This window comes from Palaemon carinicauda, chromosome 8, assembly GCF_036898095.1.
Source record: "Palaemon carinicauda isolate YSFRI2023 chromosome 8, ASM3689809v2, whole genome shotgun sequence".
Lineage (NCBI taxonomy): Eukaryota > Metazoa > Arthropoda > Malacostraca > Decapoda > Palaemonidae > Palaemon > Palaemon carinicauda.
Genome location: NC_090732.1, coordinates 155,539,261 through 155,559,030, shown reverse-complemented (window position 1 = coordinate 155,559,030; position 19,770 = coordinate 155,539,261). Strand labels below are relative to the sequence as shown.

The 19,770-nt window shown below is 42.9% G+C and overlaps 1 protein-coding gene across 1 annotated transcript in view; it reads right to left on the bottom strand.

Moving 5' to 3' along the window:
- The window catches only part of LOC137646044 (aprataxin and PNK-like factor), a 221,895-nt gene that overhangs the window by 26,370 nt on the left and 175,755 nt on the right, over positions 1-19,770 (bottom strand). The window contains exons 8-9 of the mRNA XM_068379188.1: positions 16,778-17,283; positions 11,633-11,832 (exon numbers count right to left, since the gene is read on the bottom strand). Of these exons, the coding sequence (XP_068235289.1) occupies positions 11,633-11,832; positions 16,778-17,283 (706 nt within the window). The remainder of the gene's footprint in view (positions 1-11,632; positions 11,833-16,777; positions 17,284-19,770) is intronic.

Below are 19,770 nucleotides of genomic sequence, written 5' to 3'. Positions count from 1 at the left end.
AAAATATCCTCTACTTTAGTTTGCTTTTGTATCCATGTTGCTCTTTTTCTGTCTCTTAGTGTTATTCCCATCATTATTCTTTTGATACCTCTTTTAGTTGTAGCTCCGTTATGTTCTAAGGCTTTAGTAAGTCTCCAAGTTTCTGATGCATAAGTTAATACTGGTAGGACCATATCATTAAATACTTTTCTTTTTAGATAAAGTGACATTTTACGTTTCATAATCTCATTTTGTTTACCAGATGCTCTCTATCCCACGCTTATCCTCCTTTAAATTTTGGTCTCGTGTCCTGGGGAAACACTTACTGTCAATCCTAAGTATGTATATTCAGTACAAACCTCCAGAGGCTCATCAACTAGTCTTATTTGTTGTCTCTGTATTCTCATTGAACATTATCTTAGTTTTACTGATATTCATTTACAGTCCTACATTCCTGCTTTCTCTTTTCAAATCTTCTATCACCTTTTTTAATCCCTCCCATACTAAACACAACTATGTCATCTGCAAATCTTAAGTTTTTAAGGTAATCCCTATTAATATTAATTACTACATTTCCCCATTTGAATTCTTAAAAACCTCTTCTAGACATGCCGTGAATAATTTAGGGGAGATAGGGTCTTCCTATCTAACTCCTTTCTCAATAGGAATTTTCTTACTATCTTTATGTAGTTTTAGGATTGCTGTACTTCCTGTATAGATATCTTTAAGTGTCTTTACATAAGATTCTTCTATGCCTTGTTTTTGAGAGGCTTTCATTACTGCTGATGTTTTGACAGAATTAAAAGCTTCTCATAGTCTATAAATGACATACATACTGGTTTCTCATACTCTGTTGATTTTTCCATTAGCTGGTTAATTACTGAAGAGTTGTTGAATACCCACTTCTAAAGCCTGCCTGCTCTCTTGATTGATTGAAGTCTAGCTGTCTTTCTATTCAGCCTAATATGACATTTGTAAATATTTTATATATTGAGGAGAGTAAAGTTATAGGGTAGTATTTTTTTAAGTTCATTTGTGTCTCCCTTTTGGTTACTTAACATAATGATAAAGTTTTTCCAAGCTGCAGATAAAGAACATTCTTGCAGACATTTGGTGTAGAGTTCAGGGAGTTTTACAACTATGAAATCTCCTCCATCCAATATTAAATAAATTGTAAGGCCATCTTCTGCTGCTTTGCCTATTTCCATGCTTTTCAATGCTTTCTTTACCTCTCCCACTGTTACTTTTGGTTTCGGCTCAAGTGTTTCATAATTTCTATTGGTGAAATTATTTCTTATATCACTATTGTATGGCAGTGTATAGAAATCCTCTGCAATTTTTATCTCTCCACCTCTAATGAGGATAATATTTCCATTTTCATTCTTTAAAAAAAAAAAACTATTCTTTTCATCAATTTAATGTTTCCTCCTTTCTTTAGTGTTTCCTCAATTTTGGTCTGACTGTGTTTATGTATATCTTGGGTTTTTAATTTACTCATGGTTATGAATAGTTCCGGTAATTCTATCTCATCCCTCTTGGATTTTACCCTCATTTTCAATCTTTTCTTAATTAGGTTTTGGTCTTTTCAGATACTTTTCCTTGAACTTCTTTAGAGACTCTTCCACCTATCTCTTGTGCTAATTCCAATACAAATTTTTTTAAATTACTGTTCATTTCTTCTTTGCTTGCTTCCATTTTACAAGTAGTAGGTTGGCCAGGATACCAGCCACCCGTTGAGATACTACCGCTAGAGAGTTATGGGGTCCTTGGACTGGCCAGACAGTACTACATTGGATCATTCTCTCTGGTTATGGTTCTTTGCCTTTGCCTACACATACACCAATTAGTCTGGCCTATTCTTTACATATTCTCCTTTGTCCTCATACACCTGACAACACTGAGATTATTAAACAATTCCACTGCACTGCAATTCTTTAGTTGGCTACTTTCCTCTTGATAAGGGTAGAAGAGGCTGTTTAGCAAGGCTAAGCAGCTCTTCTAAGAGAAGGACACTCCAAAACCAAACCCTTGTTCTCTAGTCTTGGGTAGTGCCATAGACTCTGTAGCATGGTCTTCCACTATCTTGGATTAGAGTTCTCTTGCTTGAGGGTACACTCAGGCACACTATTCTATCTAATTTCTCGTTTTCTTGTTTTGTTAAAGTTTTTATCTATGAAATATTCATCTCAATGTTGTTACCGTTTTTAAAATATTTAATTTTTCCTTATTTCCTTTCCTCACTAGGCTATTTTCCTTGTTGAAGCCCCTGGGCTAAAAGCAACTTGCTTTTCCAAAACTAAACTCATCAGATTTTTCTCTTATTACATGAGTTTTTATTTTCTTTTTTAAAATAAAAAATTTTAAACAATTTTTATTTTTCCTAACATACTCACCGAGAACTACTTTCTATAGGAGTCACTTGGTGACCTCTCAATCTCGACCAAGATTTTCCCGCGTTACCCCCCTATCCCGCTCCATATAGTTTCTACCCCCGCTGCCAGGATACACCCTAAGGGCAGGATCAGGGCAGGTCACTGCCTTCCCGGGTCAGCATCCTCATTAAGTTCGATGTTTAGCCCAACTCGGCAATGGAAGGATGGCACTCGGGGATGGACGGGAGGGCCATTACCCGGAAAGTAGTTCTCGGTGAGTATGTTAGGAAAAATAAAAATTGTTTAAAATTTTTGATTTGTTCCGACACAATATACTCACCGAGAACTGCTTTCTATGGGAGACTTACACCTTAGGAGGCGGGAGAGCCATTCTGCCACTTGGTCTGGCACATAGTGCCTGGAGGGCTAAGGAATGCGGGGTCTATCAGAGAGCGGATAGAGGGTAACTGCGGAACCTTACGCTTATTATTTAAGACTCCATCTTCTCTACTGAATCTTCTCCTGAAGAAGTAAGGACGAGTCTATTCAACGTTGGGGAAGTCTTCTAGCCTACCGCTACACAGCTTAAAGGGCGGCGATGACTGTCCCAATGGAGAATCCATCCAAAGACTTTCTTGAATAGTCTTTGAGATAGTAGGCAGTGAAGGTCGACTGGTGCGACCAAGTGCCGGCCTGTAGGATCTGCCCCTCTGCCATGTTTCTCTCAAAGGCCAAGGAAGTGCTCAGGCCTCTGATGTCATGGGGGCGGGGAGTGCCTGGCACTGCCACCTTGTCCTCTTCATAAGTCCTAGTGATGACTTGTCTCAGCCAGAAGGAAATAGTGTTCTTGGAGACTTGCTTCTTATTAACACCTGAGGAGACGAAGAGGTTCTTGGCACCTGGCCGGAGATGAGCCGTCCTTTCCAGGTACTTCCTGAGCGTCCTGACTGGGCATAACTTCAGGTCTTCCGTATTGCCTGTCTTGGGAATGGCCGGAATTGAGAAACCTTCAAACCTCGGGTCCCAGACTGCTGGGTTCTGAGTCTTCGCTACAAAGGAGGGTAAGAACTTGAAGGATACCTCCCTCCACCCTTTGGAGTGTGCCACGTCGTAGGACAGACCATGGATCTCACCTACTCTCTTAGCTGAAGCCAAGGCTAGCAAGAAGACGGTCTTGAGGGTGAGGTCTTTGTCCCCGATATCTTTGAGGGGTTCAAAGGGAGGACGACACAGCATTTTCAGAACCTTGGCCAGGTCCCATCTGGGCACTCTCCTGGCTTGAGGAGGACAGGACTGCTCGAAACTTCTAATCAGCATCGCTATGTGTCTCGAGGTCCCCAGGTCGATGCCTTTTAGGAGAAAGACTTGGCCTAAGGCTGCCCGTACTCCTTTAATAGCTGGGATTGACATCCCATTTCATCCCTAAGGTACACGAGAAAGTTCGCTATGTCAGGGACCGAAGCTTTAAGAGGTCTTATGTGTTTTGCCGAGCACCACTTCGTAAAGGCGGCCCACTTCGCCTGGTAGACCACGGTAGAGGATTTTCTTAGGTATAGGGACATCCTCTTAGCTGTGGAGGAGGAGTACCCCTCCTTCTTCAGGAGCCGCTCGATAATCTCCAGGCGTGAAGGCGAAGAGAGAGAGGGTTGTCGTGGAACTTGAGGAAGTGAGGTTGACTCAGCAGATCTGGCCTGGGGGGCAGAGGCCAAGGCGGATGGCTTGCCAGGTCTTTTAGATCCGCGAACCACTCTCTCTCCGGCCACCAGGGCGCTACCAAAGTCATCTTTAGGTTTTGGGAGGCTCTTACTCTGTTGAGCACCTGCCTTAACAGCGTGAAGGGGGGAAAGGCATATACGTCCAGGTTGTCCCACTTGTGCTGGAAGGCATCTTCTAGGGCTGCTCCTTGGTCTGGTACCGGGGAGCAATAGACCGATAGCTTGGCGTTGAGCTTTGTTGCGAAGAGGTCCATCACCGGGGAGCCCCAGCGTTGAACGATGAGTCTGGCCATTTCCGGGTGTAGGGACCACTCCGTCCCTACTATCTGACCCATTCTGCTGAGGCCGTCGGCTAGCACGTTTCTTTTCCCGGGGATGTATCTTGCTAGAAGTACCACCTGGTGCTCGTCCGCCCAATGCAAGATGTTTATGGTGAGGTCGCACAGTTCTTTCGATCTCATGCCGCCTTGCTTCTTTATGTAGGCTACCACCGTGGCGTTGTCGCACATTAGGGCCACAGTGCTTCCCTTCAACCGACTTGCAAAGTGCAGACATGCCTTCTGTACTGCTTTTAGCTCCAGGACGTTGATGTGGAGATGTCTTTCGGTCTCCGACCAGGTACCACTTGCTGTTTCCTCCCGCAGGTGGGCTCCCCACCCTAGGCTGGAGGCGTCTGTGAACAGGAGAAACTCGGGGGGACAGGAACCGAGGGGCATCCCCTTGAGGGAGTTCGACTGGCATCGCCACCATTCTAAGGCTGCTCTCGTGTCCAGAAGGACCGGAATCAACGTTTTCTGAGAGCCTGTCTGGGACCATAGGCCCTTGAGGTTCCATTGTACGGGTCTGAGCCATATCTTCCCTTGGGGAACCAGTTTCTCTAATGAGACCAGGTGACCTATCAGCCTCTGCCAGTCTTTCGCCCTCCTGGAATGCTCCGACAGGAACGGCTGAATGATTTTGATGAGGTTCTGTATCCTGTCTTCCGAGGGGAAGGCCTTCCCCTGCACGGTGTCCAACGTCATACCCAAGTACCCCATTCTGTTGGATGGAGTTAGGTTCGATTTTTCCAGGTTGATAATGATTCCCAGACTCCTGCAGAATCGGAGGAGGTCCTTCCCTTGCTCTTCCAAGAGGGCCTTTGAGCTGGAAAGGAGCAACCAGTCGTCCAGGTATCTGATGAGACGGATACCCCGTTCGTGAGCCCATACTGAGACCGTCGCGAAGACCCTCGTGAACACCTGAGGGGCCGTCGACAGGCCGAAGCAAAGGGTCCTGAACTGCAGGATCTGGGAGCCCCATTTTACCCGGAGGAACTTCCGACTCGACGGGTGGACAAGGATCTGGAAATACGCGTCCTTGAGGTCAATCGTCATCATGAAATCCTTCTCCCTCAAGGACATCAGGACGGATTTTGGGGTGTCCATCTTGAAGTTCGTCTTCTTGACGAACTTGTTGAGGGCCGACAGGTCTATCACTGGCCTCCACCCCCCCCCCCGTTGCTTTCTCCACCAGGAACAGGCGGCTGTAGAAGCCTGGCCCTGGGAGAAGGACTTCTTCCATGGCTCCCTTCTCTAACATGGAGGAAACTTTTTTTTGAAGGGTGGCCCTTTTCAACGGGTCCCTGGGAGCCAACCATTCTGTCCGGGTGGCTGGAATAAGAGGGGTTGGATCCGCTATGAAGGGGACCCTGTAGCCTTCTTTCAGGACGGACACCGTCCAAGCATCCGCCCCATGCGTTTTCCATGCTTGCCAATGAGGTCTGAGGCATCCCCCAATCCGAGGCTTGGGCGGGAGTAGGGGGCCTCTCCCTCTACCTTCTCCTAGAGGGGCGGCCTAATCTGCCTCTCTTCGAGGCGGAGTAACCCGACCTGAAGGAGCTGGCAGAAGCTGGAGCTCCCCTGCGGGAGGGCTGAGGAGTTGTTGTCCAGGAGGAGGAAGAGGCGTCCCTCCTCGAAGAGCTGGGGGTAGCCTGAGGAGCCACGGCACTATCCGAGACTGATCTCCTGTAAGGAGGCCTTCTGGAGGATGTATGTCTGGGGGTGTTGGTCTCTCTCCTCTTGGACACCTTCTCCATTAGCACTTCTAGCTCCTTCAGAGGAAACAGCGACTCACCCCCTAGGGGTAGGCTACGTACCATTCGGGCCTCTCTGTCCGGGATTTTCCTTGCCAACTTAGAAAGCACTGTGTCTCGTTTTCTAAGGACCCAGTTGGCAGTCAAGGAGAGTGCTTGGTAAGCCATAAACTTGAGGGTTTTCCCCCCGGAGGTGAGAAGGTCCGTCAGGAGACCCTGTTGCTCAGGATCGTCGGGGTCTGTGGAGGCTCGTACGTTCACCAACGTGGAGGCCCACCAGTCCAGCCATGAGGAGACGTTCACAAGATCCCTTGACATCTCCTCCATCATGGCGGCTTCAGTGGGTGAGAAGGAAACAGGGGCTGAAGAGGCCCTTTCGTCCGAGCCGCCTTGTCCCAGGATGTCCAAGGCTGGGTCCACCCTACAGGGACCTGGGCGCCGTCCTTCCGGAATATATACCTTGCCCTGTGGCTTGAGACCTTGGAGGAGTTTGGAGGCACTCTGGGACTTGGGGGCCTCCGCACTGCTGGCCACCAAGTTATCTATGTATTCTTGTCCCAGTACTAGGTCTGGGGCGAGAGGAAGGGCCAGGGAGGACTTCGGCAGGGCGTCACGGTGAGTGTATCTCAGGAGGCTCGACCTCCAGGCATTCACCTTAGGCGCCGAGGGTTCTGGAATCCCATGGAGCCTCCTGATGAGACCTACCACCCTTCTGTAGGCGGAGTCCTCCGACGGGGAAGCCTCGCCTCCGTCGGCCTCGGCCTCGGCCTGGCGTGGGGGCGCCGTGCTTGGACGGTAGACCGGGCATTCTCCTCTTGGTTCCAGGGAGGTCGACCCGTAACCGTAGGGCGCTCCGTACGCGGGTGGAACTCGCCGTAGGACGGGAGCCACCGGCTCCGGGAGGACCTTCGGCTGCCCCAAGGCTCTGGAAGCGGAGGACACGGTCCCGGTGGGATGACCCGACCACGGGAACCGGTCCTTCCTGCTCGACGACCGCCCCAGCTGGGCTGGTTCGGTCGGGCTGCCTTCTCGGAAGCGCATTTCCCCCCGCTGGGCGGGGTGAACCGGAGGCCTCGAGGACTTATGCTTAAGAGCGAGGTCCTTCCTGTGTGGCAGGTCGAGCGGTTCCAGGCTGTGCGTAGGGAGCGACAACCTAGAGGCTCGTTCACTGGACCGAGAGTCTTTAGAGCGGAGCCTTCTGGACTCTCCTGAAGGGACGTAGACCCATTCGCCGCCGGGAGAGGCATCCCTCCTGTACTTACGGGAGTGAGAGCGGGGGCGCTTCCTGCTGTGCCGCGACCTTGACCTGGAGCGGGAACGATCGCTTTCGGCCCGCTCTCTCTTCCGGTGTCGTTTCTCCCTGAGTTCTCCCCCGGAGGATGAATCCACCTCTGAAGAGTCTGAGGGCGCCACGTTCCTCGCGTAACGGCTGCTCGAGTGATGCGCGGGGGAAGCTCTTCGCCGTCGGTCGTCCGAGACAGGATGTTGGAGGAAGTCTTCGGGAACTGCTGTAGAGATCGAGGGCACTGTGTCTACTCTATCCCTGCTAGGAGGCCAGGGGCCCCGGGTACACGTCCATCCTTAGCGGTGACCTCCCCGGAGTCTTCGGCAATTTCCACACGAAAGCATCGCTACTCGGGCGGCGAACTCTAGCGTGGTTGTCCTCTGGAGGGGGAGAGCCCGACGCACCGGCCCACGAGGGCGGAGGGGACTCCGAAATAGCAACACTGCCCCATACTGGTCTTCCGAGGAAGCGTGATCCCCTGCCACGTGGCCCGATTCACCCGAAGCACTAGCGGCCCTTCCGTTCTCTCCAGAGGGGCCAGCCCTTGGTTCCTCCCTCACACTGGGTTCACCGGGGAGAACGCTATGGCTAACTATAACACTGGGGGCTTGTTGCCCACTCCTCTGCGAAGGAGACGGAGAGGCCGAGGCTTCGTCGGACCGATCACTGACCGACGGTAAAGAGGACGCGCCACTCACTTTCTTGGGGGAACGCTTAGACGACTTCTTCTTCTTGGTACTGTATCGTACCCACTGTATGCCGTCCCAACTTACGCACTCCAGACACGTGTCCGAGGAGGAGCAAACTTTACCCCTGCACGTGGAACAAAGGGAATGAGGGTCCACTTCTGGCTTAGAGAGGAAAGCCCACACACGACTTTCCGGCTCTAGGACCAGGGCAACGACGCACATGCTCCATCGTTCGCACACGAAGGGCCAACACTATCGAGTTACAAGAACACTGGATATACGCAAGGGGGACGTACTGAAACACTTGCGAATAACGCACTACGCAGAAAAACACAAGTCCCCACACTGGAAACACGTGGAATCACAACGCGCCAAAGGATCGGGAGAGCGAGAGAGTGAGATGTTTCACATCTCACGACCAAGAACTTAATGAGGATGCTGACCCGGGAAGGCAGTGACCTGCCCTGATCCTGCCCTCAGGGCGTATCCTGGCGGCGGGGGTAGAAACTATATGGAGCGGGATAGGGGGGTAACGCGGGAAAATCTTGGTCGAGATTGAGAGGTCACCAAGTGACTCCCATAGAAAGTAGTTCTCGGTGAGTATATTGTGTCGGAACAAATTAATTTTTCACTCTTTTCTCTCAGATCTAAAAAAATTTTGCTTTCACTATTCTATGATCGCTTGACTTTAATTTGCTTAACACCATTACATCTTCAATTAAATTGACTTTTTCACTGAGAGTAAAATCCATTTAATTTTTTGTATATATATATATACTTCATGTGTGTGTGAAAAGCATGCTATTATTGACTTTTCTCTATGTTGTAGTTTATGTAGTTTTTCCTCAGGTAATAATAAATTGAAGAGAAAGTCCTAAATTTCCCCAGGAAAATTTCCTTATAGCATACTCTGATCATATAAAGAGATGCGTAACAAAAAACAATGTACTATTACATGAGAGGCAAAGTAATGGAAACTATTGTTCCAAAATTATTTAAATCACAGTATTGTCCCTGTGATATACCAAGGGAATTTGCATAGTGATCCTCCAGAAACACTTCCTGTGGACACTTCAAGTAGTAATTGCTTAGAAAACCTGGGGAAGACATCTTAATGTGAGTAATAAGCAAGCAATCTGAAGTAGGTCTGGCCAGTAGTTGGCAACTGAAGAAAATGAGAAGACGAAAAGAATGACGTGTCTTTTACCACTTATTGATAGAATACTCACTCCTTTAGTAAGTGCATGTGTTTATTGAAGGAAAAATTGATTTTTTTTTTTTTAATTTTTAAATTTTATGGGTAAAGGTTGGTTAAACTATGCTTTTGCAGAAAAAGTAATAGGGGTATCGGGGGAGGTTCTTAGAAATAAATAGAAACTAATTTCTGTGGTAGAACAATGAGATTAGATTTGTTCAAATCAGGTATTTTAGTAGATTTCTTTAGATCCTAATATAAAAAAACACTTCCAGTAGTCATTTATATTTTTTAGATTTTGGACATAATGTTACAGAACTTAGAGTTCCTGCTTTGAACTTTTGAAAAACTTTCACTTAATCTTACACAGTAAAATTTAATTTTACTGGCCTTCTCATCAGAAAACAAATCAGTGAAAAAAACTATAAGGATTTACTTTAAGGTAGTCTTGAGTAATCATAAGTGGATTTCATCTCATTTCTCTGATTTCAATACTAAATGGAATTTGAGGCTAGACGTTTACAGCAAATTTTTAATTTCCTTCCTATGAGACCAATTTTATTTGGACTATTCTACAGGTATTACAGGGGATAGTTTTCCTTAACCAGTATGAGCCGTTCAATATTATTTATATGATTCCTCAGATATTAAGGTCAAGTATTTAATTAGTTTTGTGATATACACAACTTCTGTTCAAGAATGGAATGTCATTCAATTTTACTATTTTGTCCCGAGCTCAAAATGAAATGTATCCAAATTGACTGAAATATCTGAAAATGAAGCTTCATAATACATGAATAAGAAATGCAGCTTTATCTAACATAAAATAGTTAAAATCTTATGTTTGGAAAGTGTTTTAGCAATACCTCCATGGTATAAAAAAAAAAAAAACTGTATTCACTAAACATTATCTTAAGGAGTCCTGGCTTATGTATAATGTGTTTGTGGCTTTAGGATCTACAGTGGCTGGTGGGTAATGGTCTGATAGAACCGAGAAATTAAGTACTGTAATTTGGTAGAACTACACTTTTGGGTTGTGGTTTAGTAACCTTTTTGAATGTTTTTCATTTTTTGTCAAATTATGTATAGCACAGTAAGTTTTTATTATAAAAATTAGTAATTAGGTTTTATAATACATTTTAAAATCAAGCATCTAAACTAAAGTTAAGTCTAGGATATTATGTAATTGACTATAGAAACTAATTACCCAATCTCTTTCCTTCACTGGCTACCCACCACCTGTAAAGTGCGGGAGTCAGCAATATGAACATCAGTGGTGGTTCATAGAAATAAATAGAATATTAATAATGAAATTTTTCATTTCTATAGTCACCTACATGATATTCATAAACATGCTCACATTCTTCCCCAACTGATTAGTGGCATCAGGAGGATAGGGAAGGATTTTGACTTTGAGACCGAAGAATATATACATGTACATCAAGTTGCTGTTGATACCCACTGTTCTCATTGCTTCACCAGAAGCACCACTGTATCAGAAGGATAGAAAGTGAAAAATTAATTGATTTTAAGGAGTAATGTCGACTTTCCAACCTTCCAGAGACAAAAGCAATATGAATATCAGGTGAATAGAGAAATAAAAATAATTATTAATTTTTTATTTTACAAACACCAAATGTTAGAGTTCTCTTTCTTTTCTGGACACAAAACATGATCAATAGAGATGTTTAGCAGCATTCTTTTCACAATAGAAACTTGCTTTGCATCTCTTGTATATTATTATTATCTCCTCATAATCATCAAGGGACTAAGCACTGTTGGAAAAAACCTTTGGCTTGTGGAACACAGTAAAGGCCTATAAAATAGTTCTCATAAACAGGTCATTGGCATTGCCTACATCTGGGAACTCATTTGGAACCTTCCATTTAAATTAATTTCTAATATTCGGTCCAATCTGCTTTTTAGAGGCTCTATTGTACTAATATATTCAAAAGAGGAAAAAAATTACCTAAAACTACCATGATACTGCTGACATAGAAGATTAAGATAGTGTAATACAAACAGACTGTGATATATATTCTTAATTTTCATTAACAATAACACAAAACAATAAAGAATAATCATTCATTCATAGACTAAATAAAAAAAAGTAATTGGTAAAGCAAACCAATAAATCAGTGTTAAAGCAAAGTGGTGTTGCAATTCCCAATAAACTTATCATTTATAAGCCAAAGAGCATTTTCATTATGATAGCACACCCACATCACCCTCTGATAATCAAATAAAATAAATCATGCTTGCTCAAAAATCATGAAAAATATTAAACAGATTATTGCATTTTTGGAGGAAAATCTTAACTACAAACCTTTCCGCTTTGCTCTTCTTTGGGGTTGAGGTTTTCTGCTATGTCTATAGTCTTTGCGGTGCTGGGGATTTTTGCGATAACATGTCACCCCATACTCACACTGAGGTCTGTCATCATCAGAGGCTTCAGGATCTGAAGAGCTTTCATAGTAATCAGAATCTCCAACATGAGCAAAGCCAGCTATATGTTTTGGGTTTTTCCTGTAATGGTAAAAGAAAAATATATGTTATGGATGTTCTACTAAATTCCCTTTTTATAACTGGCCCTACAAAAAGTGGAAATTATCAGTATGCACATAAAAATTACAGTTCAGTAAACCTAGAATATATGAAATACATGCCTGTTTCTGAATAAAATGATAATTAAGCTTCAAATGCTTAGTAAACTATAAATCCTATTCCAATTGTGGAGAGACAGCAGAGTTTCAGATGTACTTTGCCATACACACCTTGAGCCTCAGAGAGAAAAAAGTCCTTATAGTCCTCTAGACTGGGCCACTTGACTGTCAAATTCCTCATTGTCAAGGAGACCAGAAAAACACTGCAGTAAGGATGGTTTTTAGGAACCATCAAAACTGTCTTACGGGTGTATGACTTATACACAGGCAGAAAATGGGTCTTCCATTCCTAGATATATTGCTGTGCTTGCAAGGAGATAACTCACTAATAATCTCCCTAATTTTAATCTCACCATGAAAGATACACTGTTTTGCCACTGATAATGAACTATATCTCTATAACTGTAGATTTAAAATCATCAATAGGATGAGGCATCTCTTTAGAAGCAGTTTGACTATTGCTTGTTTTACTAACTTACCCAGCTCTTCATCCATCATCAAGGCAATAGTCTAAAGGACTCAATATCCATGGAAGCAATAACTCCATCACCCAAGGATTTGAGGATGATTTCAAATAATTCTGTAAAGGAAAGTATGCTGTGCTGATATAGTATGTACGTCAACAAGGGATTTAGCTTCGTAGTGATTTGATACGTTGGAGCAGGGCACTGGCTGTCAAAGTCACCTGTAATAACTAGAAGATAGATCATTCACATAAAAACTAGAGATTTAAAACTTGTTAATATCTTGGCAGATAAATTTTTTTTTATTAGCTCATGTATAACCCAACAAACAACATTACACAAGAATCTAACAGAATAATCAAGCCTGCCAATGCTGCCACCAATGCCATCAATCTTCCACCTATTACTGGTGACTTTGGACTTGGATACCTCTATGAGAATGTGAAAACCCACAAAAATAATTACCCTTTCAGTCTTATTATTAGCCAGTGCCCTGCGGTAGCATATAAAATCACCAAGAAGCTAAAATGCCCTGTTGATGCTGTCCATACTAAATCAGCACAGCATACCTTCCTCCGCCAAATTCCTCGAAACCAACTGAGGATCCTCGCATAATGAAGTTACTCCTTCCATGGATGTTGAGTCCTTGTTTACGAATGTCCCCATGGACAAAACTATCGCCTTGATAATCGATCATGTTTACAGGGATCTGTCTACACCAGACCTCAATGTCCCTGAGGCTACCATATGATCACTCCAGGAAATTTGCACAAAGAGGGCCCCATTCTCTACCCATAGAGGGTAAACTTTCCTCAAGGACAGTGTAGCTATGGATTCCTCTTTAGGAGTCCTCTTCACCATCTTCTACATGGGAGTTGTAGAAGAACGTATCTCCTCACGCTTGAGTAAACCAGCTCTATACCTGAGGCACACTGATGACAACTTTGTAAAGGGAAAGCCTCCTCTATGAAGTCAAGGAGCTACACAAGACCTTTGATGAGTGTGGCTGCTTACCTATACCCTGGAACACAGCAATAACTGTCATCTTCATTTCCTCGATATCTGGGAGGAGCCTACTGACTTGGGCTTCAATACCTCTGTATATACTAAGCTAACAAACCTCTGTCTTTGTCTAAATGGGAATAGGAGTCTCCCACTTTCTATAAATTTACCACAATTAAAGCCCTTTTGAAAAAGGCCATTTCCAGCTATGCATACTGGAAGGCCACCCGCAAGGAACTAGACAGAGTAATTCAAGTCTTGGTAAACAATGGGTACACCAACAAAGATGTTAACAAAGAGGTTAAAAAAAGCCCTGAATAATTGGTACAACAATGCTGAGCAAGAACCAGCCTCAATGAAGACTGGTTTGTACTTTAAAGAACAAACACATAAGCAATATCAAGAGGCTGATAAAGCCATAAAATAAATCATAAACAGTAATGTTTCTCCAGTGGACCCACAAAAGATCCTAAATTTTGCCTTATATTATTACCAGACAGCAAAAACAAGAGAAATAGCTCTGCCCCTCATGTGCAGGACAACCTAAAGAGAACCAATTATGTCTACTGATTTATACATCCGGTACCATGCGTCTCTCCAAACAGGTTTCCTATCATGTTCAACAATGTGCCATCAATGGCCATTCTCAGAAAATTCATGGCAGAGAAATTTCAAGGGAAAATATCAACAACAATAAAAAGAAATTATAGGTACAGCCCCCACTAGTATTCATCTTTGAATATTTGAGGCCCTCGATATCCAGCAGGAGAAACCCACACTGAACACTACATATTACATGTTTCTCCTGCTGACCAGCCAATTGCAACATGCAACTCCTACAACTGAACGGTGATAATGATGATCCAATAATGCAAGATGAGTGACACGGCAGCCTAACTGAAACAGTATCTTTCTCAATCAGCCAATCAGGAAACAGCTCAGGTTAGCCTGCAATTAATGCCAAACTACAACTACAGAACGTGAGTAATGAAATCTATCCAGAACAGATTGCTTGTTACAGTGCTCAGCCAGAGTGCAGCGAGAACAATTAACAACTATTTCATAGATCTCTGCACACATAATTCTTCCAACCAATGGAAAATTAGCAGCCCAAGAGGCTTTGCTAGATTTTTCGTATACTGTACTGCAATAATGGCTAAACAACTCACATTCTCCTGTCTATCCCAAGCTGAATAATGAATAATGAGCATGAACTTCTTTGCTTGAAATGTTGTAAAGCACTGAAAAACACTGACAACTCTAAAACCGATCACCAAACTGGGACCTGCCTGAAATTATCACCTTGATTTCACTTACAATAACAACTCCCGTCCTATTTCAACTTTTTTGTTTACTAAAATAAAGATTGAATAACAGATTATTTCTCTCCTTCTGAATACTGAGGTGCTCGCAATTAGTGGCGAATGCTGTATTCTTGAAAGAAAAATCATTAGAAACTGCGTAAAAGTTTCATATAAATTTAATGCCGCTGAAGCAAACATTGTAATAATATCAATAATATGGTTATGAGATTGGTTAATGTCTAAAATCTTTAACGTTTCGCTACTTACATCTATCTTTAAAATTATTATCATTTTAGCTGAAGTGGATATTTTTGGCCAACATTAATTATCCTTCATATGCAAAGGCTTCTTCAAATATTTTATCTGTTGATCCCTCAGTGGTGATCTAAGGAATAGGCAATGATTCTCCCAAGAAGACCGAGGGTACTGTTGTCAGCAGCCCTGAGGTCCTTATTAAAGATTGATTAACAGAAGGCCATCTGTAATGATTGTACTTAGTTCCCCAATCAGAGGAAAGTATAACTGAATTGACATTTATGCAAAATTCTAATCATACATTTTGAGTATTGCTTATGGTGGAGGAATAAGTACTCTTGTGATTACCTGTTACTCGTATGTGTTTTACTTTTTGAATCACTATAATATTTAATCATTTCTATAGGGGGGATTTTTGTTTTTTATTACATTTTCCTTGGAGAATAATGTCATTTGTTACCTTTTCTTTTGTTTTAAAGAAACTAAGTAATTCATAAGTTTTTTTGCCATGACCTCTTCCTCCCACTATATCTCCAACATGTTTCATCTGATACAGAATGGTTTTCTCTACAGTTACCTAATTTTGAATACTGTAGTTGAATGTCTATCGAGACTTCTGTCCACTAGTTAAACTTTTCGATTACAGCACCTTTCGCTTTCCTTTGACAAAATTTGCTTACATGATCATTTGATTTAGAATAAAAAAAAAAACATTTCAATGGAGATACAATAGGAGGCTTTATCTTGATCCCATTATAAGCTACTGATATTGTTACAAGGAGATTCGGTAGATCTAACGTTAGTACAACCATACAACTTTTCCCCTTTAAATAAATCACAACTTTTAATATTGCACCATCTACTATCCCAGTACCTAAAGAATGACATCGATCTCTTTCAAACTTTTTTATTAATCTAAAAAATAAATATTCTGCCAAATCCAGACCTTACCTGGTACAGGTTTGAAAGGGTTTATAAAATCAACCTTGTTAGCAATAAGCTCTTTGTCTTACCCTGTTGTATGTTAGACCTTGCTTAAGTCAACATGTGTTGGGATTTTTGACGGATGAGAATGAAACTTGAAACATTCCTGATTATTTTTAATATCTAACTTAAGACAGTGTTTTTCATGTCAGATGGATGGTTACTTATAATTATGCCATACCAAGCTAAAGTCAAATTTCATATTTTTTGATATATTTTGAATAAACACATTGCACACTGATATCTTGAAGTACATTAATACAAACGGAGGTACAGAAGTGTCGACTAATAACTTTTACAGGCTGTAAAAACGGGTTTCATTTAAAAATAAAATTAGGTGTCTCTCTATCACAGTATAAGTCCTTTGTAAATATCTATTATTCCTGAAAGTTTCAAGTTTTTAAAACCTCTTTGGGGTATCTGCCACGCATTGAAAAGTATCGTTTAAACATAGAATTTCCTTTAAAACCATCTTACTTTAAGAGCTTGGTAATGAAACTATGATGTTTGACAGCTTCACAAATTTGGCCATTCAATTTGATTATTGCTTAAAGTAGTTGTCTAATTTTACTAATATGATCCGGAAACAAGCAACAAATATAGATGTGAATATAAAGCAAAACAAATATCCATTCAGTAATAGTAAATTTATAATGTTAAGTAACATACTCAACGAAAATGAAAATAAAAGAAGATAATTTCTATGTATGTATCTCCTCATTCATGAAACATACTTTTCAATAATAATATGATTAAAATGAGTTAAAATGTTCAGAGAGCTAAGATAGAGTTCACTAACCTGTAACATTTAGCTCCATACTGGCATGGACGTCTTGGTTTCTTCTTAAAAGCAGGCGAGGTACCTCCTCTTGCTGAATTTGGAGTTGATGCTGGAGATGATGCCGATGGTTTATTTTCTTCTTCCCCACTTGCTGACTCCTCTTCCTCATCCCTCATAACAGGTTTTACACCTAACTGATGTTTTGATGTTGCCTTGCCCTTTTTGTTGGTTCCATCCTTCGCTGATACCTTAGTTTGTAGTTCTTCATCAGGTTCATTCCCTGAATCATACTCACTGTCTTCATCACTAATAGCATGGAGTCCCTTTGTATTATTCTTTAAAGGAGAACTTTTATTTTTAGTAGGTGTTCTCCTTTTGGGACTAGTATTAGTTGCTGTCCTATTTTTGGAAGGAGTGTGAACACCTTTCTGTACAGTCTGCTGCTTTGAATGTTCATCATTACCACTTGGGATCATATCTTCTCCTTTGCCTTTATTGCGGTTATTCACACTGCTTACATCTGTCTGTAAAAAATTGTGATTTCTTTTTATTTTAATGCTTACCTGGATTTCATTGCTATTTATATTTAAAGGAAAAATAAATGACCTCTACAATCCAAACTTTACTCTCTGACTAAGCAGGGTAGCTATATTATCAAGGGGGAGAGCTGGGCTAAGGATGTCACTCCTCCAGCTTCAGCCATGCCCCATGTAAAAATCAAATATATATCCTATATATTGTATATACCTTTCTCCCTTAATGTATTAGAGAAAAGAGGAGAAAACATGATGTCTGATGATCGTGGATAGACTTTACAAAATGGTACTATGATACTGAAAAAAAAGTCATAATAACCTAAACTTCGAGGAACTTTACTTTTTCCATAACAAAAAAAAAACCAAACCTCACATCCATAACCTAAAACTTTATTTGATAAAAAAACAATCAAACTGAACTATCAATTACATCCACTGCTGTACTAAATATGGAACAATTACATCCACTGCTGGACTAAATATGGAACAATCTTTAAAAGATATCTATAGTCTCTCAAACACCGGAGGCATACATAAAACATTTGCAATGTTCCACTTCCAAAACTTTTTTATAAGACATATTCTTGCCCAAGGTAAAAAAAGTACACATTTCTTTAATACATTGTGCCCTGACACACAAAAGTTATAAATAGGCCTCATCAAGGTATCTGCAGGAATCAGATGTTTTAAAAATCACATTCTTGGATAATGGTCTTATAAGAATACATTTTTCAATATTAATCTTACCCGGTGATCATGTAGCTGCAGCTCTGCTGCCCGACAGAAAAAACCTACGGGCGGGATACGCCAGCGATCGCTATACAGGTGGGGGTGTACAACAACAGCGCCATCTGTCGAGTAGGTACTCCAGTACTTCTTGTCAACAAAGAACCAATTTTCTCTCTGTCGTGCCACCGGCAAGACCTACTTGATACGCTGTTGTTTCTGGAGTTGATTTTCACGCTTTTTGGTGATGTATTCTCTCTAGTTATTAGCTTTCGCTGTACAGAAATTATCATCAATACTTTATCACTTTCATTGATTAGTTTTTGGATTATTTGTTGACGACTTGGATAGATTTTGGATTTCCCCCTTTGACTAATTCAAGATGTCTGACCCTACTCAAGTCCCCAAGTACAGGCAGTGTAGCGCTAGGGACTGTTCTAGGCGTCTTCCGAAGGCCTCTATAGATCCTCACACCGTTTGTTCCAATTGTAGGGGTAAAGCCTGTCAATTGGAAGATCGATGTGAGGAATGCGCTGGGCTTTCGGAATTCGATTTTCAAGAATTCCTTAAGAATGCACGTAGGCTAGAGAAGGATAGGATCAGGAGGAGTTCGTCTCGCTCTTTTGATTTTTCCTCTCCCCATGCCCCTCAACCTATTCCTTCCCCTGTAGTGGTTACACCCGACCCTTCTACTAGCTCTCATCAACCCTCGATGGCGGATATGATGCGTGCCATTCAGGCTCTTGGTGACAGAGTTGAGTCATTAGCGAATGACCGCAATCAACTCTTGGCCGACGTCAAAGAGTTGAAGGAGAAAAGTGCAGTGGGAAGTGTAGTGAGTGCAAGTGCAGTGAAAAGTGTCAGTGTTACGTATGAGGGTGCATCTGTTCGTGCCAGTCGTCCTCCCAGTCCGGGACCTCTTGCAAGCTCCCAAGCCCAGGGGAGAAGCAATGTCGAAGGACCAAAGGGTTCGACAGGCCTTGATCAGCGTACAGATGTACCCTCAGTGGTTGAGGACGTATCTTGCAGAGATCGTCCCACCCACAAACAGACGAGTGAGCCCATTCATTCCTCGTCTGCGGAAGAAGTTTCTCGTCAGAAACGCTGGACCAAGGTCTCACGACCTCTCAAGCGCAAGGTCCCTTCCAAGCGAGTCCAACGGCCCAGGTGTAGCCACTGGGTCAGTTCGGACTCGCCGCAGTCTTCCGAAGACTGCACACCTCCCAAGAGAGGTAGAGTGGTTCCGCAGCAGGCAATCACTCCGTCTGTTGCCGCACCAACCGCTGTAGACCCTAAGTGGTCTTTGCTGCAGTCTATGCAGACTCAGCTAGCTTCCTTCATGCAGGAGTATCGTGCTGAGAAGGTTGACGCTGCACCCGTTAACCTACAACCTGCCACGGTTGTGCGCTCAGCTGACACTGCGGCTGCCTGCTCCCACACTCCGGCTGTGAGAGCTCCACCACCGATGCGCAGTCGACCCTGCCAGACGCATGTTGACGTTAGCCGACGTGCGGCCCCTCCGTTGACATGCGTGAGCTACCGCATCAGCAGTGGGAAGGTGCAGTCAAGCTGCCGTGTTTTGACGCAATGCGGCAGTCTCCGCAACCCACGGCAGTCCCCACCACGCACCACCACTCCGCTTTTGTTGTTGCCAGCTCTCAGACTGACCAGCAGCGGCATGATGATGGATCCAGTGCAGCTACGCATGCACCCGTGCTGCCGGATTCAGCCGTTCAGCTTTCTTCTCCT